At 44.0% G+C, this 25,268-nt stretch overlaps 1 protein-coding gene across 9 annotated transcripts in view; it reads left to right on the top strand.

Annotated features, from left to right (window-relative positions):
* The window catches only part of hectd1 (HECT domain containing 1), a 90,481-nt gene that overhangs the window by 5,292 nt on the left and 59,921 nt on the right, over positions 1–25,268 (top strand). For 8 of the 9 annotated variants that reach the window (XM_039742361.1, XM_039742358.1, XM_039742356.1 and 5 more), the window contains exons 2-9: positions 6,681–6,900; positions 14,696–14,930; positions 15,074–15,301; positions 15,408–15,689; positions 17,400–17,670; positions 17,833–17,909; positions 23,648–23,746; positions 23,839–23,953. In XM_039742361.1, coding sequence (XP_039598295.1) covers positions 6,761–6,900; positions 14,696–14,930; positions 15,074–15,301; positions 15,408–15,689; positions 17,400–17,670; positions 17,833–17,909; positions 23,648–23,746; positions 23,839–23,953 — 1,447 coding nt within the window. In that variant the 5' untranslated portion in view covers positions 6,681–6,760. The remainder of the gene's footprint in view (positions 1–6,680; positions 6,901–14,695; positions 14,931–15,073; positions 15,302–15,407; positions 15,690–17,399; positions 17,671–17,832; positions 17,910–23,647; positions 23,747–23,838; positions 23,954–25,268) is intronic. The other variant, XM_039742353.1, reaches the window with a different exon arrangement.

Here is a 25,268-nt window from a genome sequence, read left to right as displayed (position 1 = left end):
CACTCCGAGTCATACCAAGGTTTGGGGCAGCCACCCGTATATTGGGTATCCTGCCTGCAAAGTTACAAAAATGTAAACCGCACTGATGTGCACAAAACCGAGAACTGAGGGAACAGGGAAGAGGTGGAGGACAGGAAGTGAGGTCAGAGGGGTCCAGCTCATATGGGTCTTCTACCATAAGCTCGAGGGGGCCAGAGCCAGCAAGGCCTTCCTCCATAGGTCCAGACCCAGAAGTGACGTCAACAGGGCCGTGAATGGTCTGGAGGAAAGCGAGATAAAGAGTCGGTGCCCTCTGCCACATCCCGCTCTGATTCGGACCTGCCCTTCCTCAAGCCCTTTAGCTGCCGCCCATGTGCACGTGTGTGACGCTATGTAAGATGCTATATTATGTCGGATAAAAGACGGATAAGCCATTTATAAGGTAGGTCGAGAATGGCAAGGCACTATAACAAGAATTGCCTGTCCTGTCTCTTAGAGAGTGACACGTCTGTCTGTCACTTGTGGTCCTGTCTACTGTATTTTGGGGTGTTGTCTGTCACATGTACAGTGCCTCTCCTTTTTTAAACTGTTGCTTATATGGTGCCTTGGCTGTCTGTCTGTCTGTTTATTTAGTTTGCGTCCCATCTGTCGGTCTGTGGTTTATATCGTGTCCTTCCTACCTGCCATTTGCTTAGATAGCAAAGGCCCCATATAAGCAATCGATAGACGGGGAAGGCCCAGATGCCCTGTGCTGTCCTGCTGTGATGGTGTGAGAAGAAGGTCCCTGTCATCGGCATAGGCCAGGACACCGACAGTAGAAGGAGAAATCAGAATAACATGAAGTGTGGAGTCTGACTTCTGGGTAGAAGTTAAGGAGCAAAACCTGGCACGTGGCAAGGCAGGAAGGTAGGTGGCAGTCCACCACATGTCCTTAGAACCAATAGGAGTTGAAGGTAGGGGAAAAAAAGTATGGCGTTACCCAACATAAACGGGTACAGCTCTGTTCAGACGGGAGTAGCTTTACTACCAGAAGGTGAGGTAAGGAGGACCTTCACACAGTGGTACCTCGGTATACGTCCTTAATCCGGTCCAGATCCTTGGACTTGTACCAAGCAGGACGTATGATGAACAAATTTTTCCCCTAAGAAATAAAGGGAAAATGATTAATCCATTCCCATGAAAAAACAAATCCTATTGTTATTGGCATATTATACATGGATGGGATTGTATAAAATAATTTAAACACTGCTTAATACTAAAATACATAAATACCAAAGCAATTAGATGAAATAAATGAAAATGTAGCCTCACTTTTTAATAACGTGTTTGTTTTTCACAATCATATGAGGTGTGGCAGAAAATTAATGAGACGGATTTTTTATTCACCAAAGTTTTTCTTTTTTTCAAACATCAATGTTATCCCCTTCAAAGTAGTTCCCTGGGCAGCTACACACCGATGGAGACGTTGTTCCCACTGTTGGTAGCAGCGCTGGAAGTCTTCAACCGGTATGGTCTTCAGCATGTCCGTTACACTCTTTTGGATGTTTTCTAAAGTCCCAAAATGACGTCCTTTAAGGACATTTTTCAGTTTAGGAAAAAGGAAAAAGTCACACGGACTGAGGTCCGGTGAATAAGGGGGCTGGGGAACCACAGGAATGTGTTTTTCCGATTGTCCTTCTGCTCAATTGTGAGGTTTTTCGGCACCATTTTGGCACAGACCTTTCGCATGTGCAAATGTTCGGTCAAAATTTGATGAACGGTAAATCTGTTCAAATTTAATTGTTCGCTCAACATTCTTAATGTTAAACGACGGTCTGATCTCACAAGAGTGTTCACACGTTCGATGTTTTCATTGGTTTTCGAAGTTGAAGGCCTCCCTGAACGGTGTTCATCTTCAACGTGTTTTCTGCCTTCCAAAAATGATTTGTGCCAGCGAAAAACTTGAGCTTGGGATAAAGAATGTTCCCCATAGGCCGGTTTTAACTTTTCAAACGTCACACTTGCCGTTTAATGGCACAACGTTGCTCCAAATTCCGCTGTTCCATTTTGCGTGACACACAACCAAAAACACAACTTCGCTAATAGCAGTCACAAAAATCACGTAGTTAACGGAAGGAGTTGAAACTGGCACTGAGCTATGGGAGGGTACTGATACACGTGCTCTATCAAGGACAACAGCGCAGCGTTGCCAGATCGCTTGCAGTGTTGCCAGTCTCATTACTTTTCTGCCACACCTCGTAGATACCGTCGTTCTCGGCATACGATATGCAGCAGCCAAGTCCCGGGTACGCATGCCACCTTCATAACCTTCAACAATCAATTCAAATTTACACGTTAATCACAGAATCACGTGAAAATTCACAGAGAGGTATAGCGCGGGTCGTTCACTGAATGCTAGTGACTGGCGTACTGACGCTCGTGGGCAGTCGTGGCTTTGTCTCGAGAGAGGTAAACCAGGGTAGCGCACACGCGGTGTTCTAGCACGTGAGTCTTATTCCAAACAAAGGTCGTATACAAAGCAAAATTTTTCACATCCAAACAGGACGTATACCAAGTTGTACTTATTCCATAGCGGACGTATACCGCGGTGCCACTGTCATTGTAATCCGGTCCAAATCGCTCAAATGGGTGGCCTCTTACTGACTTGTCGACTAGTTTATCCTGGCATCATTTATTATTTTTTTCACTGACTTTTTGTAGAAGGTAAAAAGCCCCGTAATCTTGGCTGAGAAGTGAGTGTGCAGTCCGTAAAAGTAACTGACCTGAGCGCTTTGGACAGGAATGAAATTACAAAGGTAATAATCAGTCGGGTTACTCCACCTTCTAAAACTAAACCCGTCTGACTAGGGCTTTAAAAAATGTGCGCCTGGTGTTACGTTCACGTTGGAGATTTCAGTTAATGTTTTTGAAACTTTTCTGTTTCTTATTTACTTATCATTACAGAGACACATTTTAATAACACCATGAAATAATGTCAAGGTACATTTGATTGAGTAAATTAATCGTTTTTCGAAAATTCAGCTTTGGGGATTTTTGAAATTTCCAACTTTTGTGCCGTATGCCCAGTTTGAGATGCTGTAAAATGAAAGCTGAGCTGAACCAAAACTTTTCCTTAAAGAATTCTCATGTTAGCCCCAACCCACTGAGTTAATGATGGCGTCAGTTGGTGCTTCGAATGCACCTAAAGAAACTGAAATGAACAACACAGTAATAAATAAGTTAGACGAGAAAGTTGTGAACCCTCAGGAGAGCGCAGTGGGAAACTCGAGATGTTTTAGATTGTGGCTGGCATTGTCCTAAAGTCACTTGGGAGAGCAGCAGTTAATTGAGTTTTAATTACTGGTGACGCAGAGAGTCAATCCGGGTGCTTTTTTCTGTTGGCTTTTTAATTTTTAATGAATGCCATTTAATACGGGAAGTTCAGGATGCTCTTCTTGGGGTGTCCACCTGTGCTTGTGTTTCACTGCCGAGCGAAGTGACTGGCGTCTCAGTGTTTGCCTTTTTCATTTTTTTCTACATTGGCTTTATGTACCTTTTAGTCTTGAAAGATTTTCGGCTTTGGCTCCAGCCCAGCACTCTCCTGATGGGATTTGTAGTCCTTGCGTCAGTGCTGGTTTTTGAGTTGCTGACTTTCTCTTCCCGATATGAAGTAGCCTGCTTTTTAGGTTGGCACAGTAAAAACTGGTTCAGCCGTCTTTGTGAGGTTAGCAGACAGATTTTATTTATGTAGACGTCCTGCTCTCTTCTGGCCCTGATGGTCACTTTGCGCAGGTAGGAGTCTTCAGGTATAGAAGTCCTGCCACACATTTTGAACAGTTGCTTTCTTGCCTCTAGGATGAGTTGAGCTTCTTCTTATTTTTTTGACCTCTGAGATGTGTTCAAGCTCCACTAACTACATATGCCATTTAACAACTGTGAATCGATTTATTTACAATCTTTAATTTGAAACCAATGCTGCACTTTGGCTCCAGTCTTACGACATCTTGATACCTCACTCCAGTTTGAAGTGCATGTTGATGCATCCGGTATTGGAGTGGGAGCTGTATGGTTTAGATGTTAGATTTATGGAAACATCCTTGTGCTTTTCATTCCAATACTTTCTTTTGTAAAGATAGGGAGCACAATGTTGTTTCCAGAATAACACCATTTGGTTGGTCTTCTCTGGATGCTGACCACTCGGGTGCCATCTTTTAAGATAAACCGCAAAATGAGAGCATTTTGTATTCTGCCATTGTAGGTAGTGCAGCAGGCCATTGGGACAGAAGTGCTGGGTCTCTAGATCAGACTGGGGGCTTGTTGTGAGGTGCGTCCTACAGAGAACTCCTGTGACCTACTGGTGGTGGTCTGTTTTCCTCGGAAGGAATGGAAGACCCCGTTACTAGGGATAAGGTAGCCTGATCTGTCGAGGTCGCCAGGACGTGCAGATGGAGAGCGGGCTGAAGGAAGTCTGTGTGCTTTAGGAAGGAAGGAGCATTGATATCGGCTTTCACTTGTGGCCCTGTGTTTACTGTCACTGGTAGCTGTGCTGCTTGGCTTCTTTTAGCCTCTTTTAGTAATTAACTGGATGACATGAGGCTCTGAGAGACAAAGCTTTAAGGGGTTGGCTTTCCCTTTGTCCTTGTTGACATGCAGTATTTGTTTTGCCAATTAAGTTTGCAGTTTTTAGCTTTGCATGGATCTAGTAAACTGCTACAGGCCTTGTCACTTGTGTAATATTTACGTGTGGTGTGTGCTCGCCCCACACAGGTGTGTATATAATGTGTGTGTGTGTGTGTCACGTTCAGTTCTGACTGGCTGGACGTAAGATGGACCAGTACGCTGTATGTATTCAGTTCTGACCGTTTGTATAGTACAGTATGAGAAGTCCCTTAAGTCCTATTTTATCATCATTCTTGGCACATAGTGAAGATGTTCTACCATTATGTTGGAAATTATTTTTAGTGTAACCTTTGTATTACCATTTTCTTAGTTCATTATAGAGAATAAGGGGGATGTGCAGGATTCCATTAACTACAGGGGAATAAAATTGATTAAAGTTATGGGAAAGAGTAGTGGAAGATTAGTTAAGAAGTGAGGTGATGATTAGTGAGCAGCAGGGTGGTGTCATGCCAAGAAAGAGCAACACAGATGAGATGTTTGCTCTGAGGATGTTGAGAAGTTTAGAGAAGAACAGGAGTTGCATTGCGTCTTTGTGGACCTGGAAAAAGCAAATGACAGGGTGACTGAGAGGAGCTGTGGTATTATATGAGGAAGTCGGGAATGGCAGAGAAGTACGTAAGAGTGGTACAGGATATGAACGAGCGAAGTGTGACCGTGCGGTCTGCGGTAGGAGTGACGGACGTTGGATTACATCAGGGATCGGCTCTGAGCCCCTTTCTTGTTTGCAATGGTGATGGACAGGCTGACAGACGAGATTAGACAGGAGTCCCCGTGGACTGTGATGTCTGATGATGACATTGTGATCTGTAGTGAGAGTAGGGAGCAGGTTGAGGAGACCCTGGAGAGGTAGAGATATGAGAGGAGAGGAGTCAAGGTCAGTAGGACCACCAAGACAGAATACATGTGTGTGAGTGAGAGGGAGGTCAGTGGAATGGTGAGGATGAGGGAGTAGAGTTGGCGAAGGTGGAGGAGTTTAAATACTTGGGATCAAATGTACAGAGTAATGGGGAGTGTGGAAGAGAAGTGAAGAAGAGAATGCAGGCAGGGTGGAGAAGAGTGACAGACGGGTATCAGCAAGAGTGACAGTGAAGGTCTACAGGACGGTAGTGAGACCAGCTGTGTTATATAGGCTTGTGACGGTGGCACAGGAGACAGAGCTGGAGGTGGCAGAGTTAAAGATGCTAAGATTTACATTGGGTGTGACGAGGATGGACAGGATTAGAAATGAGGACATTAGAGGGTCAGCTCAGGTTGGACGGTTGGGAGACAATTCAGAGAGGCGAGATGGCGTTGGTTTGGACATGTGCAGAGGAGAGATGCTGGGGATATTGGGAGAAGGATGCTAAGGATAGAGCTGGAAGGTAAGAGGAGAAGAAGAAGGCCTAAGTAAGAGAGGGCATGCAGGTGATTGGTGTGACAGAGCGAGATGATGACAGGAAGATATGGAAGAAGATGATCCGATGTGGCGACCCCTAACAGGAGCAGCTGAAAGAAGATTGTTATCAACTTTTTATCATCTTTCACTCCACTTGATTTAGATATTCAACGGTTTTCTTAGTTCTTATCTATTTTTACGGCCTATTTATTAACTTTCTTTTGACATTGTGAAACTACATTTATTATTAGACATGTTTAATGGTCTATTTTTCTTGTTTTTACCAAAAGCTGCCTCTTCACCACATCTGACCGTTAATCTGTCTGATCTGTGGAGTTCTGCACGGTCAGCGCTGCACTGAAAGTCCTCCCCTCACTCGTGTTTTCACTTTTATGAAGGTTCCCCCCTATACATTGTCTGAGTGACAGAGAAGAGCAGCCTCTGGTTTTAGGATTAGCGTCCATCTAATCCTGCTTAAGCTAAAGGGCTTTTTGCTTCCTAGTTGCTGCACCTTTGGACGTGGGCTGAGAGTTTGGACTGTGACAGTCGGGTGGGGCGTCTGTTGTTATCTTGATATTAAAGTGAAGCTTCTAATGCACACTGATGTCCGTGTGGCTATGAAGACCTCCCTCTAAATTATTATTTTCTTTTTTTTTTTTCTTTCCAGCAGCTGTTTCCGACACCGATGATTTAATCTTGACGTTGCACTCAGACAAGCACTGAGTTGGCAGAGGAGTGCCAAAAAGAATGGCAGATGTGGATCCAGACACATTGCTGGAATGGCTGCAGATGGGACAGGGGGACGAAAGGGACATGCAGCTGATCGCGTTAGAGCAGCTGTGCATGCTGCTTCTGATGTCTGACAATGTAGACCGCTGCTTTGAAACGTGAGTGAGGACCTCCATGGTTATTTACTTTGCTGCTTTGGGTGTTCAAAGGGTCAGGTGGCTTTTACTGAGCAACAGTTTAGCCTTGGGCTGCGGTCACCTGCTCTCGGAGTATGTGGCGCTCTCCGGGTTGTGACATTTCTCCTTCCCAGTCGGACTAGGGCTGGCTGATGTGACCTCAAAACAACATCACGATTACTTCGATTCCGATTCATGAACGGCCATTTTGTTGTTTGTTTTTGCCCTTATAGTTCATTGACGAGGTTTGTACTGGAAATGTGCTCAGCTGTTAAGCTAATGAAAGTGCATATCTTTGTGATTTTAAAAAGGTTGAAGGAAACACTCAAAGTACTTCTGGTTCAGCTCTTGTTGCAACTTCACTAATGTCGTCTTTTTTCCCCCCAACTGTAAGAAAAAACCACCGACTGTGTTTCTGCACCCCCTCGGTACCCGCTCCACACGTTGAGCTTTCATTGCATTTTCTGAAAGAAATGTGAGTCAAAGTGAGGTTAACACTAATGCTACTGCTATGGATAGACTATACAGTTTGTGTGCCACATACGGTCCACATGTTGATCATGATGGCCAACAGGTTGAGACATTCCCATAAATCATCTCGCACCTGTGAAGTGTGTTTTGTGAATGAATTGTTTCCACGCTTCACATCTCTCTATTAAAAAACGAAATCTTGGGACGGAGACGAGACGTGATCTTCTCGGAAGACAATTTGGCGTCCAGTGAGACCACATTTAAAACAAGTTCACGGACATCTAACCTCGCAGTTGTTGGAAAGCTTTTGGCAGACACACTTCATGTGCTCCCAGCTCTTAAAAACAGCGACAAGCGGAACACGCAGCTCGCCAGCAGCAGCAAGCCAGCAGATGAACCGACCGCATCTCCTTAGCGTGCGTTCAGCTCTCAAACCCACCGTCCCCCTTCACAATGTGAGTGGCAGAGACACAAAGTGGCAAAAGGACAGCTGACGTACAGACGTTGAAATGATTGACAAGCAGCAGCAAGCCAGCAGATGAACTGACCACTTCTCCTTGGCGCGCGTTCAGCAGCCGCGACCCCCCTTCACGACGCGAGACAGGGATGTTGCCACGCCCGGGGCTGGAAATAAAGGACAAGTATTGTTTTAAAGCAAAAGTGAAAATAATGCAAATGTAACAATTCCCATGAAAATAACAATCTGGTTAAATTGTGTACCCGGTAAACCAACACAGGGGTGGGCGAGAGAAGCGAGCAGGGGGCAGTGCCCCCTCGTGTTAACTTCATGTTCCTTCAACCTGCATTATATCATTGGTGGTGTCACTTGTACCTGAAGACTTTACAAACTTTATAGCTGATGCAAAATCAGTAAAAGAGGGGAAACGCCAAATTGCAAACTACTTATAAAGAATATCAGACTAACGGAGGATTTCTTTTATTTCTACTCTAATGATGAGCTTTATTACATTGTAGTGTGAAGTTGAAATTGTTGTAACATTAAGAAAGGTGCTATTGTTGTGGCAGAAACGCGCTGCTCACAGAAGGCCTCAGGATGTGCAGGCCGAATCGAACTTCATCACGTGATGTACACGAGGTCCCCAGCAATTAGTAACTCGGCCACCTTTCCTCCAGCATCCCGTTGCCTTGGTCCCGCCTCTAATTAGTTCCTCCGGTATTTCTCTCTTATCTTATCCAGCATGGCTACCTGGCAGGCCCAGCCATTTCCTGCCACCTTTATCTCTAGTCCTCCGCTCATGTTTGCCACCTCCAAATAAAGGCCGTCAGCCTCTCTCTGTGTACCTGAGCTTGACTTCATGAAATATTAGTGGTTCCCAGCTTGCTAAGGAAAATCAAAATATCCAGGCGCAAGCCCCTTGTGATTTAACCCTTGCTGTACTAACGCGCACTGTGATATAATTCTGATTTTCATTTATGCTCGTGATTCTCTTTCAACATACGCAAATCTCTAAGAATATACATTTCTATAACCCTTTGGGATTCACGAGATCCCCAACAGAATATGAAGTTTATTGTTGGCACAGTTTTTATTTAATGTGCTGAAAAACAGCTGTAGTTCAATTGTATGTAACAAAGTAAAGTTTCATTCATTTATTTATGTATTAATTGAAGTCACACAACATTCCATAGAAACAGATCAATTTTTACAAAAATAGGATTGAAAACCAATTTAATTATATAGAACCTTTTTAAAGACATGCAACAAAGTGCTTAACAGGAGCAGCAGCACGAATAAGTAAAGGAGTATTTAAAACAGTAAGGCCTATAAAAACAAGCATTCATTATCATTTATGACACACACAACCAAACACACGCAGAGCAGAGCAGAGCAGCAAGTCCCCACCCAGGTATCCTCATCTCGATTACTGAATATTGGAGCGTTGTGCTGTAACGTGCCATATAAATAAACGTTGTGTCGGTTAAACTGATGCGCACTCGCCTATTGCCAGGTTCAGCCCGTGTCCATCCATTGAGCTCTGCGGCTTTGACAGCATTAGCCGTATCGTAATGGCCGTGAGGTTCTTGTCCATGCGGAAAACACATTTCTCAGGCCCCGTCCAGTCATCTCTGACATGTGATCAACTGGAAAATATGCTGTGTCTGTTACGCAGCTTCCGTTCATCATCCGTGTAGTGCTCAAGTGTGGCTCCATCACCCTGCTCGATCAGAGGTCAGATGTGGTGACAAAGTGCCGAACAGATTTCAGTTCAGCAGCAAGCTTTTTACGGGCACCACAGTTTTGGAATAATTATTATCACAATGGTTTTAATGAGGTGTTTAAGCCCTCTGTGTGCCAGTGTATCTGTGCGAGCCTCACCCTTCACGATGCAGTAGGAAATGGCCTCAGTTATTTCTTTCCCATCTTCTTGAATCCTTTTTGTGTCGGATTTTTGTAGGAACTTACAACTTGTGTAGGATTTGTAAATGCTGGTGTTGTCAAGAGCTGCGTTGCGGAGGAACTTGTTGCCGGACGCTTGTCAGTCTCGGTCTATTTTTGAGCCCGGCACTGTTTATTTTCAATGACGTGGTTGGGCTCCAAGTGTTGAAACAGAACAGCGTTACCTCTGCCCGCTTTACATTCACCTTCTTTTTTGTTTGGTGTCATCTACACTGAAACCAAAATGTGTCCAGTCAACAGACACGGCATTTTTTTCTTTGGTAAGCATTGCTTGGTGTTTGAGTTCTCCTCCATGTTGCTTCCCAGTCTCAGACTGGACGGGCCGGAGCCACATGACAACCCACAATTCAGTGTGTTTTTAACGGGACGGTACATGAGCACACTCTGGGGAAAAGCATTAACAGAATTTAAAGAAAAGTACTAACAGAAGGAAGAAGAAAAAGCAGTAACCAACATGGGCACGATTACGCCAATTAGAGGTTCTGAATGTCAGTTTTTGATTGGACAATGCGGAGAAATGCAAGGTCAATGTTGATTTGTTACTTGGTCTGCAAGAAAAAAAAAATGGTATTTTTTGGTCAAAATAAAGAGCAAAGTATTTGTATGAAATGTGGACAACTGAGGTGAAAGGTCAGCATTTGTCACAACTCGGTTTGCGTAGCTTAGTTTTCTCAGAGTTTGTCCAATTTGTAGCGTTGCTTGCGTTGAACGTTCACACGAAACTTCTGACTCGGGTTTACCGTCTGTCCGAGAACTCGTGAACGCAGCACTAACGCTCCTATTGTGGAGAACGCGATCCCGTGACACTCCCTTCTGTTAAAGATTCTGATTGGAGAAAATCGGCCTCTCTGACGCCGTCCTCACTAATATCCTGCAGAGGGCGTTGCAGAGGTTTTCTAATTCAAGTAATATTTGGTTACTTACACTAGTGACGTCAAAAGCCAAGTTCATCTTACCAAGTAAGAGAGGTAGCCTTTACTCCGCCAGTTGAGTAAATCCATTACATACACAGGCCTGTCAGTAGGGGGCAGTGCTGCTCACTCGATGGTCTGGCGGTCGGTTTGTGTCGTTGATGTTTACGTGGTGTGCCCCGCGGAGCTGTCCTTGACATTCATCTTTGTACCAGCCGCGGTGCCTGTCGAAGACGGGCAATAGAAGAATCTTCTTGTACGCTACCCTGGCTGGCTGGCTGGCTGGCTGTCTAGGATTTCAAATCACCTGCAGCTCACAAACCAAGTGAACTGTTGACCTGAAATTTATACTGCGTGACGTCTAGAATCTGCTTTTCGGGGTGGTGATTGACCTGCAAAGTTATTCCTCTTTTTAATTGAATTTTATTTGATTGTAGAATCCGCTCTGGCAGTGGCCAGCAGGACGGCCGTGCAATACATGTGTATGGGCGCCGTTCTCATCCCTACCACCTTCGCCATCATGTCCTCTACCTCTTAGATAGATCGATACTTTATTAATCCCAAGGGGAAATTCATATTCCCTTCATATCTTAAATCATTCTTAAGGCAGATTGAAGACCGCTTAAGTGAAAAATTAAAGAAAACATACGAAGTGATTGCAACACAAACACAGACTTGATCAGTTTTAACGCAAGAAGATGCCAGCGAAAGAAGAGAAGTGGGTCACTTGGGCAGAGAAAAGCAGAGCTGCTCAGGAAGCAGCAAACGAGTGCTAAACGTGCAGAGAAAGAGTCTGAAAACTAGGAATGCTCACGTCAAGTAACGTGCAGTGCACGGTTACTGGGTTAAAAATATTAACCGCCTCTTGCCCTGTGTGTACCTTCACCGGCTTTCCTCTGCATTTGTGGCCGCTTTATGGTGAAATGTTCTTTCCACTTGCAGATTACGGCGCCCATTCAGAAGTTTAGAAATAAGTCTGTCACCAATGCCTTCAGGATGTTTTGCAACAGTAAGGTTACGAAGGTCCTGAGAGCGCGCTTTGCTTTTACCCATCATGAGGTGGTGCTTGTGTGACCCTTTGGGAATGAGAAACCATCAATTCGGACTAAAGCAGCTGATAGGGCTATCGGGATTGACCGAGTTCAGCTGCTTTCTTGGCTTGCCAGGCCTTTCTGCGCCTCCTCTTCTTCAAGTGTTCAGTGCGTATTCCCTGTGTCTTTCCACTTTATTACACAGAACTTTATTTATGGACTAATTTGTTTAGATTTCTTTGTATGTGCGGATTATTTGAGTTGTTACTGACAGTTGGCGTGAATGTCATGTCAGTAGCCCCATTCGAGATCTGTTTACTGGGACAAACGTTGACGTCTTCAATGCTAATTTTCCCCGCTGTATAAAGCTGGACCCTGCAGTCACGCCCTGCAGTCATCTAACAGTAGACTGTAAATTTCTGTGCTGATACGTCAGCCATGTGAAGTGTATCATCAGTAGCTGCTTTCGCTCACAGATAGATGGTGGGGAATTCCCTCTTAACTCTTCCAGTATTTGGTTTGCTTGTTTGCGTACATCAGTTCTGGACGGTAATTTCCCAAATCGGCAGCATTCACACACGAAAACTCCATCCAAGTAAGGAGCGGAGAACGGTCCTTAGCCACAAGGTCCTGTTGTCGTTTGTGACTGTTGAAAAGAAAACGCATTGGGGGAAGAGAAAAGGTCGAGGAGTGACAGTAGTCTGGTACCACCTTGGAATTTAACAGAATGTACTTGAACCGCAACGATGCATTTGACATGTAAACAGTTCAAGGGTTTGGAAATTGAAAAATAACAAAAGTGAATGCCAAGCAGCAGTGAAAATGCATGCAACTGTGTTTTTCACATAATTTCACAAAGTTCAGTTTCTACCATGTGAGCACCTTCAGTTTTATTGGAGCTCCATGGCTCCCTTCCATAATGGGAAAAGTCCAGTTTGAATTGTTTCAATGTCCAGATGCTTTCAAATCCTGTAAAAATGTTTTCCATCAAGTGATTGAATTATTCATATTCGTTGTTCAGAATGAGTAGGCCGTGGTGGGCCGGGACACAGGGATACCCCCTACTCTTCACAAGGATGCCCAGGGATCTTTTATGACCTCACAGAGTCAGGACCTCAGTTTTACACCTCATCTGGAGGACGGCACCATTTTTGCAGCACGGTGTCCCCCGTCACTGTACTGGCGCATTGTGAACCACATTCAGACCACAGGGTAAGCGCCCCCTGCTGGCCTCACCGACACCTCTTTCACCAGCAACCCAAATTTCTCCCTTCCCAAGTACTGGCCGGGTCTGAACGTGCTTAGCTTCAGGTCGATGGCCTGGTGGTCTGCAGCGCAGGTGGTACGACCGTTGGCTGAAATCACTTCAAAGAAGGTGTAAGTAAGTGGGAGGAATTGGACGCCATTGACTTCCAGGAGTGGCAGAGTTGATGCCTCACGCCCTAGCCTTTCTGACAGTATTTGAAAGCACAAAGATGTGTAAGGTGTCGGTGAAGGAGCACATTTGAGCCTTTCTTGTACCGTTGTACCTAAGATGTACCCGTTGTGATTACTGCTCTGTCATGAAGTTTTTCTGTTTGACTCCATGGTTTCTTAAATATTTTTAATTGCACGGATTCCAGACCTTGAAGCCATAACGTTTATGATACAGGTACTCTCTAATCACGGCTCTCACTAGTGAGCCTGGAGAGCGGCGACGTGTTGTTAATTGGCACATGTAAGTAAGAATTTCACGTGTGACAGCAATGACCCCGTAACCTCCTGCACTTTTACTGAAGGAACAGGTTATGAAAGCAAACTGACCACCGATGACACTTTAGAGTCGCAGGTCACCCTGACGGGCATGTCACTGTGATGTGGAAATAGAAGGTGTGTGACAGGAGTACAGACTGCGGGTGTAGTTGCTATACATTTAGATCTCGGCAATTAAGATTTTTTAGAGAAAGTAGGGAAGTTCTGCTATTTAAGCTGAAAGCACATTACAGAATTTCTGGTCAGAGGGTTAGGAGCTCACACTGATACAGCACATGGCCGTACCCACCACACGACAAACCAACTGAGGATCCAGATTAGGACCCGAGTACAGCCATGCAACGAGTGACGTCTCCGCACCACACGAGTTCAGATGGAGTGGAACAGTGGGGTTTTTTTTTTATGGTGGCTGGAGGGCCTACATGCAGGGACGGGTGCAGATTAACGTCCTAGCCAGGACGGAGCAATTGGGCCTTGCTCAAGGGCCCATCAGAGCAGAGACCCTTTTGGCATTTTATGGGATTCGAACCGGCAACCTTTCAATTGCAGATCCCTAGCCTCAGAGCCGCCACTAGCGGGTTGCCTAAGCTGTCCACGAGGCCAACTTCTGGTCAGAGAGTGCGTTAAAATTAACGTCTGCATTTGCTGGATCTCATTGCCTTGAGGTTGTCAACTTACATATCCTTGAATTGCTGGGAATAAAAAAAAAATAAAAATACATGAATGTAGGACAGATTCCCACTTTTTTAATCCTAGTGGATGAGCCTCTCTTCTGTCTTCAGTGTCCGAATACTCGACTCGCTTTCCATCTTTGTTTGTGGTGGCACTTGGTGAGCTCTCATTAGTTGGCAGTTCTCACTGTCTCTCTTTGCAGGTTGCGCACGCACACACACGCACACACACACACACATTTTACCGTGTGCGGTTATTCCCCGTGCGCTTTTTTCTGTGCGCTTCCTTCCGAGATTTTGAAATCGTAGTAGATGTAGCCTGATGCAGCTTCTCTTTCTTTCTGCGTTGGCTCACACTGGCTGCTCCCAGTCCTCTCATACCGCCATGTGACCCTCTGGCCTAATTTGCGTCACACTGCCATGTTTTCTCGTGTGGTGCTCACCATGTAGAATGAATGATGATTGTCAGACCTATTGTTTGCTGAATTTGGTTCATCTGTTTTCTTTTGTTTTCCAATGCAGGTGCCCTCCTCGTACTTTTCTGCCTGCACTATGCAAAATCTTTTTGGATGAAAGTGCTCCAGACAACGTGTTAGAAGTGACCGCGCGGGCCATCACGTATTATTTGGATGTGTCAGCTGAATGTACCCGGAGGATAGTTGGGGTTGATGGAGCCATCAAAGCACTTTGTAATCGATTAGTTGTCGTCGAGCTCAATAACAGGACCAGCAGAGACCTCGCTGAGCAGTGTGTGAAGGTGAGCAGCACCTAAAGTGGGATTTTGGAAATTGTGTTCGACTCCCTGTGGTTTTCTAATTAAGACTTTAACAGTAGCCTGGTATTTTTGGTCTGTAGCTAATGAGTAAAAAATGATTTATTTACTTATTTTGATACTTTTAGGTTCTTGAACTGATATGCACTCGAGAATCTGGTGCTGTATTTGAAGCTGGCGGTTTAAACTGTGTACTGAGCTTTATACGCGACAGTGGCCATCTTGTTCATAAAGATACTTTGCACTCTGCCATGGCGGTGGTTTCCCGGCTATGTGGAAAAATGGAGCCTCAGGATTCATCATTAGAAACCTGCGTGGAGTCCTTGTCGAGTCTGCTTAAACATGAAGATCACCAGGTAGAACGTCAGCCACTTTTCTCTGGGAAGCTTGTGCAGTAGGTTGCTTTTGTTCTTCGTGCACCTTGCTTCTCTCATTCATGTCCCCTTTCCTTGCCTTGAGTAGGTTTCTGATGGGGCCCTGCGCTGCTTTGCTTCACTAGCTGACAGATTCACTCGCCGTGGAGTTGATCCAGCACCTTTAGCCAAACATGGACTGACAGAAGAATTGCTGTCCCGGATGGCAGCAGCAGGTGGTAGCGTGTCCGGCCCGTCCTCGACCTGCAAGCCTGGAAGGAGTTCTACTGGAGCAACGGCAACAGCGGCGGATTCCAAGCTTAGCAACCAAGTGTCAACCATCGTCAGCTTGCTTTCTACCTTGTGTAGAGGATCACCTCTTGTTACACATGTAAGTCGCCAGTTTCCAGGCTTTCTGTTTTACGGACACCTGATCCAGTAACAAGGTTGACTGTTTGCTTTGTTAAAATTTAAATGGGCATCTGCCAACTCCCCAACCCTTGTTAGAAAATGCATTTGTTAGAATCATTAGAACGAACTCCGAACAGAAAGGGCCTGTCAGTGGGTCGACACTAGGTGGCACTGTTGCCCCTTTTTCCCAACAGACAGATGCAGGACTCTGGTTAAAACAGCAAGAAGTTTAATTTCTTCTTTAAATAAAGCCCTTCACGCACTACAGCCACCAATAATAATCAATTTCTCCTCCACACCTCCCAGTAAGCTCTGTCCTACTCCTCTCGACTCCGGCTCGCTTGCTGGGTCTCCAGCAGTCCTTGATGTATAGTCTTTGACCCAGAAGTGTTTCTGTCCTTCCGCCAACGTGACCTGTTTAGCACTTCCGGGTCATATGGACAACTGGCTTTTTCTTCAGCCCGGAAGTACTTCGGAGCTTCCGTCCTTGTGACTTGTGAGTACATCCGGGCTATGGACAAGACATGGGTCCTCCGGCCCTTTTACAGCTCCTCCTGGCAGTACAAACGGTACTCGGCAGGGCTGAGAAATTCCCTGTGGAAATGTGGGGCACCACTACATTCCACGGGAGCTAGCGTCTTGGGAGAGACAGTGTCCAAAAATAGCTGTCTCCCCCCATTCTTCCATCCTCGGGGCGTCCCAGCTGGGTTGAGATGCCGGCCATCTATCACAACCCACAAAACTCTCCCAGCGAGGGCATATTCAGGACGATGCCCACCATCTAGCACAGTTTGTAGGCATTTATGAATTGCACTACTTGTAATTAGAATTGCTTTGATTCCTTCTTTATATTTTCTGTGCATTCACTCTGGAGCTTGTGGCTGTAGCTGCATGTGTCCAACAGGTGGAGTGGAGCTGGTATGAGTGTAATAAATGTAAGAGAAGTTGAGAGTATGATGCACTGATAACACGACAAACCACCTCGGGATCCCACGTTAGGACCCAAGTGCAGCTGTGCAACAGGTGACACCTTGGCACCACTCTCGTTTGAATTGAAGTTTTCTTCTTTTTACAGTGGCCGGAGTGCCAGTCCTCCCACCAACGTGCAATTTGCATTTGCAGACTTCATTTACGTAGTCTTGGTGCAGCACACACACTCCTGTTAATTTCCAGTTGCATAGCCTGACATATCCAGCAACTCGGCCCAACTAGTCTGCAGCTCACCTAACAAAATGCAAACAGATTTGTAGGGTCAGGCTACTATCCGGGTGGAAGCTACTAAACTGTCCAGGAAAGTTGTCACACTGTCTTCAATTGTGATGAGCTTTGTGATTTCTAGTCATGTAATATGACAGCCTCAGGCATAGTGATCAGCTACTGCAGTCTTGAGGTTTGAAGTCGTCTACAGTAATGAGATATTGACTGTGTGTTTCATGAGTACCTTTCATGTAATCGTGCTGGTGATGATTCTTTAACTTACCTTTTTTTATTTTTACTTTACTGTACGGCTAAAATCAAATTTCAGGTTTCAGCTCCAGTAAACAATTTGTAGCTTCTAATGTGTCTGAAATGTGCGGGTGAGATTTGCAAGTCCTCGGTGTCCTACCGTAAATGTGAAGCCTTATGCCGTTGTCGTATCCCGGCATGTTTTTGCTTTCAGATAATTTGTTAAATGTTTCTGTTTTCTTAGGACCTCTTAAGATCTGAGCTCCCAGATTCTATGGAAAGCGCCCTGCAGGGTGACGAAAGATGCGTGTTGGACACCATGCGCCTGGTAGACCTCCTTCTGGTGCTTTTGTTTGAAGGAAGAAAAGCTTTACCAAAGTCCAGCGCTGGATCAACGGGACGAATCCCTGGTTTGAGAAGGCTGGATAGCTCAGGGGAACGATCTCATCGACAGCTGATCGACTGTATTCGCAGTAAAGATACTGACGCTTTAATTGATGCTATTGACACAGGAGGTAAGATCTCACTTGTATTTTATTTGAAGAGAAACGGCTTTTTATCGTGATTTGTTGTGGCAGTTAACTTTTGGCTACTGACTCTAAGCTTTGTTTCATGGTATCATTTTGAAATTGTTCTGCTTTTTTGTATGTCAATAAATTTTATTTTGTGTATTTTAGCTTTTGAAGTTAATTTTATGGATGATGTAGGACAGACCCTTTTGAACTGGGCCTCTGCATTTGGAACACAAGAAATGGTATGAGCTTAGTCTCCTGTAACTGGTAATACTTTGATCTGTACTTGCATTTAATGAAGGTGTCCGCCGTATAATTACTCTATTCTGAATCTGGGTGTTTGGGTGAAGTCAAAATGTTTTATTTTAATTACACACCGAAGAATGAGTCCCTCTGACATTTTAGATATATGGAGAGATCAATAAGTAGGTAGGTAGGTAGTAAGTACTTTGGAGGAAATTTAGCCTTTTATTGAAGCTCAAGAAATACTATGGAAAATAACAAAAATCTGTCAAACACATGAATTACAAAAAAAGAATAATGTGACTTAGCAGTTAAAGTACCACTGAGGCATTGCCAAGGCATATTGGCACAGGGAGTGTTTCTCGACACACTTCTGCTCAGTGATTCTTTAGCTGAAAGTCCTCAGTGCTAGCGTGTCAGAGTTGGGGTTTGCAGCATCTCTCTCTCTCTCTCTCTCTTTTTTAAAAAAAAAAAAAAAATTTGTAAAATAAGACGTCTGTCCATCTGACGCCCGTCTTTCCACTTTTGGAATGTTTTCCGGTGTTCACTTGTGGCCGGCATAAGATTATAAACCATGTATATAGTGGCGTACGCTAGTCCATCGCATCATTCCTAACAGGGCTGGAGTGCCCGACAACACAAAGCACAAAGAGAGGAACGTGAAGGCTAAAACTTCCAATGAAAAAGATAAAAGGAGGTAAAGCACATCTGGTGAACTGAGGATCACATCTGCGCAACACAAGTGAAACAGACAGATTTCCCATTAAGGTCCATCGCTATGCTAGTTGCTCATATGTAATGGCCATCAATTTTGTCGTCTTTTTCTCCTCCACTTCCGCCTCCAGCGGGTCCAGAAGGCATCCCATAATTTATCCATCCATCCATCCTTAATCAGGTTTTTGATTCGGTGGGCCTCTCTTGAAGTGTTGTTACTTTCTTAACACACCACAGCGTAAAAAAGGTTCCCACAAGTTATAGGCCATTAGTGAGGACTTGTATTCAGTGTTAACGTGCAGTTGGACTATTCAAAGCTCAAAGTTGTGTTGTTTCTTGACTTGGTCTTCTTTTACACAATCTGAGGTCGTTGGGCTGAATGGCTGGTCCTCTTCATGGTTTTTTTTTTTCTATTATTGTGAATGCAGTGAAGTCAGAATGTGAATCGTCAATTTCCAGTTGGACTATTTGGAGAAACGAGAGGTTGCTGTTAATTTGCTACTTCAAGTTTATAAAAAGCTCACAAAGATATTTTATGGTTTATCAAGGTCAGAAGACATTATCATGTTTTCAGCTGTGGTCGCTTGGGCGTTCACTTGGATTTTTCGATTCATTAACTCGCATTTACTGTCTAATAGCATCTGAATTAAACATTAGTGAACAGTTTAGGGACACAACGCAAACACAATGACGTATACAGTATGCCTTGCGATGGCTGATGACATTCTGTGTGGCTGATGATGTTGTGGCGGTACAAGAAAGTACAACCGTAATACAGTGGCTTAAGTGTGGTGGGGTGGGAGTTTAGTTTTCATTTTCTTTTAATAATCAGTACATCAAGACAAGTAACCTTATTTCAGTTCATGTGGAAGAAATAAAACTAATGTCTAAAAAAAAAAATGACGTTTTGGGATTTATTTTAAATTTCAACATTAATTACTTTTAAAGTATTTCAGATTGTAAAATTTAAGGGTCGTTGAACAGAATCCCATCTAACGACGTTGTGATTGAACGACGGAGCTTCTGTTGAGATAACGGTATATAAAGTTGAAAATTGTGGAAATGCCGTTGTTAGCAGTCCTGTTACAGTATTAATATTAATGTATTTCAAGAATTATTATGTTTGTGATGTACATATTATACTAATGTTATGTTCGGTTACTTGACGTTAAACTAGCTTCAGGTAAGGTGTTTGCTTGATGTGTCATTATGGTGAAAATAATACAAAGGTGTGACTCGGTGTGCTGCTGGCGTGTGGAATGCAGCGATGCAGACGTGGAGCCTTCTGTATAAAGTCATCACGGTGAAAACATCAGACACAGAGGACGCTCCCGCCCCTCAAGATACGCCACGACGTGCTGTCATTAAGCGAGACACAACTGTTTGCTGCTGGCAAGTCAGTCAGTGGGATGTGGGAGACAATTTGAAAAGGTTAGCAAATTTGTAAGAGTAATATGATATAAAAATTAAACACCACTAATTTAGAACACTCGAGACGAGAACAGGCCATTCAGCCCAACAAAGCTCGCCAGTCCTGTCCACTTATTTCTTCCAAGAAAAGTCGAGTTTTGAAAGTCCCTAACGTCTTACTGTCCACCACACTACTTGGCAGCTTATTTCAAATGTCTCTTGTTCTTTGTGTAAAGACAAACTTCCTAATGTTTGTGCGGAATTTCCTCTTCACAAGTTTCCAGCTGTGTCCCTGTATTCTTGATGAACTCATTTTAAAATACCAGTCTCGATCCACTGGACTAATTCACTTCATCATTGTAAACACTTCAGTCAGGTCTCCTCTTCATTTCTGTAAAGGCTCAGCTCTTTTAATCTTTCCTCCTAACTCATCCCCTGTAGCCCTGAATTAGCCGAGTCGCTCATCTCTGGACCCTTTCTTGTGCTGCTTGTCCTTTTTGTAGCCTGGAGACCCAAACTGCACCCTGTACTCCAGATGAGGCCTCACCAGTGTGTTATAAAGGTTGAGCAGACCCTCCTGTGACTTGTACTGCACACATCAAGGCGCTATATAACCTGACATTGTGTTAGCCTTCTTAATGGCTTCTGAACACTGTCTGGAAGTCGATAGCTTAGAGTCCTAAATCCTTCTCATAAGGTGGGCTCTCGATTTTCTGACCTCCCATTGTGTATTCAAACCTCACATTTTTGCTTCCTATTTGTAATTCTTTACATTTTCTGACATTAAATTTCATCGCCCACAAATCTGCCCAAGCCTGTCTGCTGTCCAAGTCCTTCTGTGATGATATAATGGATTCCAAATTATCTGCTAATCCACCTCTCTTGGTATCATTTGCAGACTTAACCAGCTTGTTCCTTATATTCCTGTCTAAATCATTTATAGATATTAAAAATAGCAGCGGCCCCACACTGCCACACTAAATAAATAAAAAATAGCAATGGCTCTAGCACTGCCCCCTGCTGGTCACCACTCTTAACATCAGCCAGTTCTTATGAGGTTCCTCGCACCATCACCCTCTGTTTCCTGTGTCTGAGCCAATTCTGCACCCATCTAAGAACATCACCCTGAGCTGCCACTTCTTTCAATTTGATGCCCACCCTCTCATGTGGCTCCTCATCAAATGTTTTGTGAAGGTCCAGACTAAATGAAGGAGAGTGATTTGTATTTCTGCCCAAACATATTTTTGAGTTTTTGCTAGTACTTTTTAAAGTGATACCCTAGTCGATGAAAGAATACATAAAAATCAATTCCTCCACACTGGCAGTGCTCCTTGTAGGACGTGACTGCATTTCTCTCCATTAACAGCCTAGTGTGGAGTATCTCAAAGAAATCCTCCTTGGTTGATATCATTTTATTTATGCAGGCCCAGATGATTAAGAAAGAAGCCTGTCAAGTGAGAGAATGTGAAGGTAGCCTGGCCCTGATGTGCACAGGCCGATGATGTCTTTGCTAAAGCCACGCGCGAGACTGTAGTGCCGATCTCTAAGTGAGACCCTGACACCCTACAAGCCGCTACATTCTTAAAACAGATTGCCGCTGAAGCACAGGGTAAGGCGGTGACCATTCTGGTACATTTTTACTTTAAAACACAGACGTTAGTCTCCATTTTTGTCTTTTATTTACATTACCCCGTCATTTTTATCCGTAAAGAGACTCACCAGAGCAAAATCTTTGATTGACAAAGAAAACGTTAGCTTTAACGACTCCATTTTTAAATGAAAGTTCAGTAGCGTGGATGTACCTTAAAAGTCTGTCTCAGTCTTTGTCATGGTCCAGTACTGTAAATGCTCATCAGAAGACCTCAGTGTTTGTTATACTACTTACCTGCTGTGATATGTCTGAGTCGTTCTCAACTGTTTTAGCGTTTTAAAGTTCTCTCTGTCAAAAACTCACACGATTTTCTGAAGCTGGTCATATTACACACACACGATTGGCTAGCTGTCCTGATGATGGATTGGTTCTGCCTAAAAGCTTTGATCCTCGTATTTTATCTGTTGTCTCCAGTTCTTTTAGATTGTTAGATAAACTTTATTAATGTGGTTATTTAAATGTATACAGTAGTAGAAACTTAGAAACAAAGATACAGGCTTACAGGACAAATAATACAATTGATAAATCTGTGGATGTTTATTGTGTAGAAATTGCAAAATAAATTTAAAGCATATCAACAATTCATTTTGGAAGTTGGGAGGAAGCATGGAATTGCCCAGTATCAGCGTGCAGAGAAGACCCCCGGGGGGCTTCCTGGCACACTGTGGTAGAATAAGCCTGTGGTTAAATGTGTTCCAAGAGAGCACCCGATGAGAGGATGTTTCATATTGCGTCTGACTTTGCTTTGCCAGTGAATTATTCTGAAGGTTGAGCAGAACCTCCTGTGACTTGTACTCCACACGTCAAGGCGCTATATAACCTGACATTCTGTGAGCCTTCTTAATGGCTTGTCTGGAAGTCGATAGCTCAGAGTCCACTACGACTCCTAAATCTCCTCACAAGGTGGACTCTTGATTTTCTGACCGCCCATTGTGTATTCTGGACAAGAAGAGGCCATTCAGCCCAGCAAAGCTCTCCTGTCCAGTCCACTTAACTCCTCCAAAATAACAAAGTCAGGTTTTGAAAGTCCTACTGTCTACCGCACTACTTGGTCACTACTTTCATGTGTCTGTGGCTCTCTGTGTGAAGACAAATGTCTCATAACTCATCCCCTGTAGCCCTGGACTCAGCCCAGTTGCTCTTGTCTGGACCTTCTCTTGTGCTGCTGTGTCCCTCTTGTAGGCTGGAGACCCAAACTGCCCACATGACTCCAGATGAGGCCTCACCAGTGTGTTATAAAGCCTACACAGAACCTCCTGTGACTTGTACTGCACACATCAAGGCGCTATATAACCTGACATTCTGTTAGCCTTCTTAATGGCTTGTCTGGAAGTCGATAAAATTAAATTTCATCTGCCACAAATCTGCCCCAGCCTGTCTGCTGTCCAAGTCCTTCTGTGATGATATAACAGATTCCAAATTATCTGCTAATCCACCTATCTCGGTATCGTCTGCAAACTTCACCAGCTTGTTCCTTATATCCCTATCTAAATCATTTATAGATATCAAAAATAGCAATGGCCCCACACTGCCCCCTACTGGTCACCACTCTTAACAGGTTCCTCACACCCTCATCACCCTCTGCTTCCTGTGTCTGAGCCAATTCTGCACCCACCTACAAACCTCTCCCTGAACTGCCACTCCTTTTAATTTGATGCCCACCCTCTGATGTGGCACCTCATCAAACAGGTATGTCGCGCACTCCCACTCCTTTATCCTCACTGTAGTAGCAATTGTGTGACTGAAACACAAGTTTGGTGGCTTGTCACAACACCCTGATTCCCCTGCTGCTCCTTCTCTGCAGTGCCGTGTGTAACCGTTTATTTTTTAACACTTAAACTGAACCTCTAAAGATGTGTCTCATATTTTGCAACTTTATAAAGTCTGCAATCTGCAGATTGGTGGACCGTAGGATGAAGCACTTTTAAGTCACCCCTCATCTTTTGGTGGTGTTATTTTTAGGTTGAATTTTTGTGTGAAAGAGGGGCAGATGTCAACCGAGGTCAGAGATCGTCCTCGTTGCATTATGCAGCTTGCTTTGGCAGGCCTCAGGTGGCAAAGGTTGGTTCTCTTTCTGTATTTCTTCCAAACGTTTTTTGAAAAAGTCGACTTTGCCTGATGTTGTTTTAACTAATTGAATTGTTTGCTCTCAGACTTTGCTGCGACATGGAGCAAACCCAGATTTAAGAGATGAAGATGGTAAAACACCCCTGGACAAAGCGAGGGAAAGGGGTCACAGTGAAGTGGTTGCCATTCTTCAGTCTCCAGGTTGGTATAAAAATAAAAAACAAACACCAAACTAATGAATCCAGCAGTATATGTTTTATCACTTTTTGGGGCCTTCCATGGAGTGAACGATGTGTCGATAGGGGGTTCACTTAACCAAAACACACATTTGCCATCATCCTCGTCCATCCACTTGGAGGTTCCAGCAGATCCGGCAAGAAGGATGGCTCTTGGGTTTAGATTTTTGCACTTTAGACATGAGTGGTTCTGCTGCTGTTGTGTGAGCTCTTGACTTCACAAATGGCGTTTCTCCCATAATGCATTCAACAGACAGGGAGGACACTGAAGTCGGAATACATTTTCTGTTTGGGAGTTAACGTGTATTTATTCTCTCTTTAAATGGTAAATAAGTAAAAACGGCCCTTTTCAATTTTTAGTATAAGGATAATGAAGCTCCTAATAAATCATTGTCAGCCCATTCTGTCTGTGACGCTGACCTGCAGCTTCTGGATATCGAGTGTGATGTAGTTTTGTTATGCGTTTGAAATGTTCTGGCACTTCTGTCTGTCCAGAAGTTGTCTGCTGGGCGTATTGAGCATTAAAGTTTGCAATGTGCCATCTTTTGTAATTCGTGTTGTAATAAAATTGCATCAGGTGGAGCATCCTGTTGAGAATCCTATAAGAAATACTGTAGTTGGGACAACACTCAAAATAACAATAACTTAGAAAAAGGAAAACTAGAATAGAGGAAATTAAAAAAAAGGAGTGCTAATCTCATGCGAGTCCCTGAAACCTGCAGAGCTGCACTCATTAACGTCGCAGAATGGCAGCAGGAATAAATGGTGTAAATAAATAAAATCCTTTAATGGTCTCCTATAAACTTGATTTTGAGACCCCTGCAGTCAGACCACTGGCTACTTCCCTCTGTGTAACAATCGGTGGCCTTCATAGGTTTTAGCACTTCCTCTGTCACCCATTTTATGCCACTGTCATTTTTTCTTTTCTATTTAAAATGTCCTTTATTAGGTTATGGTGTCTGTTGGAATGAAAAGTGCGGTGCAGTTTATTTGTACATGTGAGAGACACGTGTTGAGAGTTGACGCCCTTGAGTGACCGTGTCCCGAGTGATGATATTGGCGTTGTGGTTGAATAGATTATAGTGAGGTGACTCTTGTGCACTAGATGCTGGCGCTAGACTACCAGTCCACTATGATAAGAAAGCTTGGACAGTAACCCCTTTCGATCTGTGGGGGTCTAGTGCACAGGGACCCGCTAGTGTGAAAATTTACAAAAATGTTTTACACCCACGAATACTGTATATCCAAAGTTTATTGCAGAAAGATGCGAGAAACGTGGG

This window comes from Polypterus senegalus, chromosome 18 (genome assembly GCF_016835505.1).
Source record: "Polypterus senegalus isolate Bchr_013 chromosome 18, ASM1683550v1, whole genome shotgun sequence".
Taxonomy (NCBI): Eukaryota; Metazoa; Chordata; class Cladistia; order Polypteriformes; family Polypteridae; genus Polypterus; species Polypterus senegalus.
This window is presented reverse-complemented; position numbering and strand designations above follow the sequence as displayed.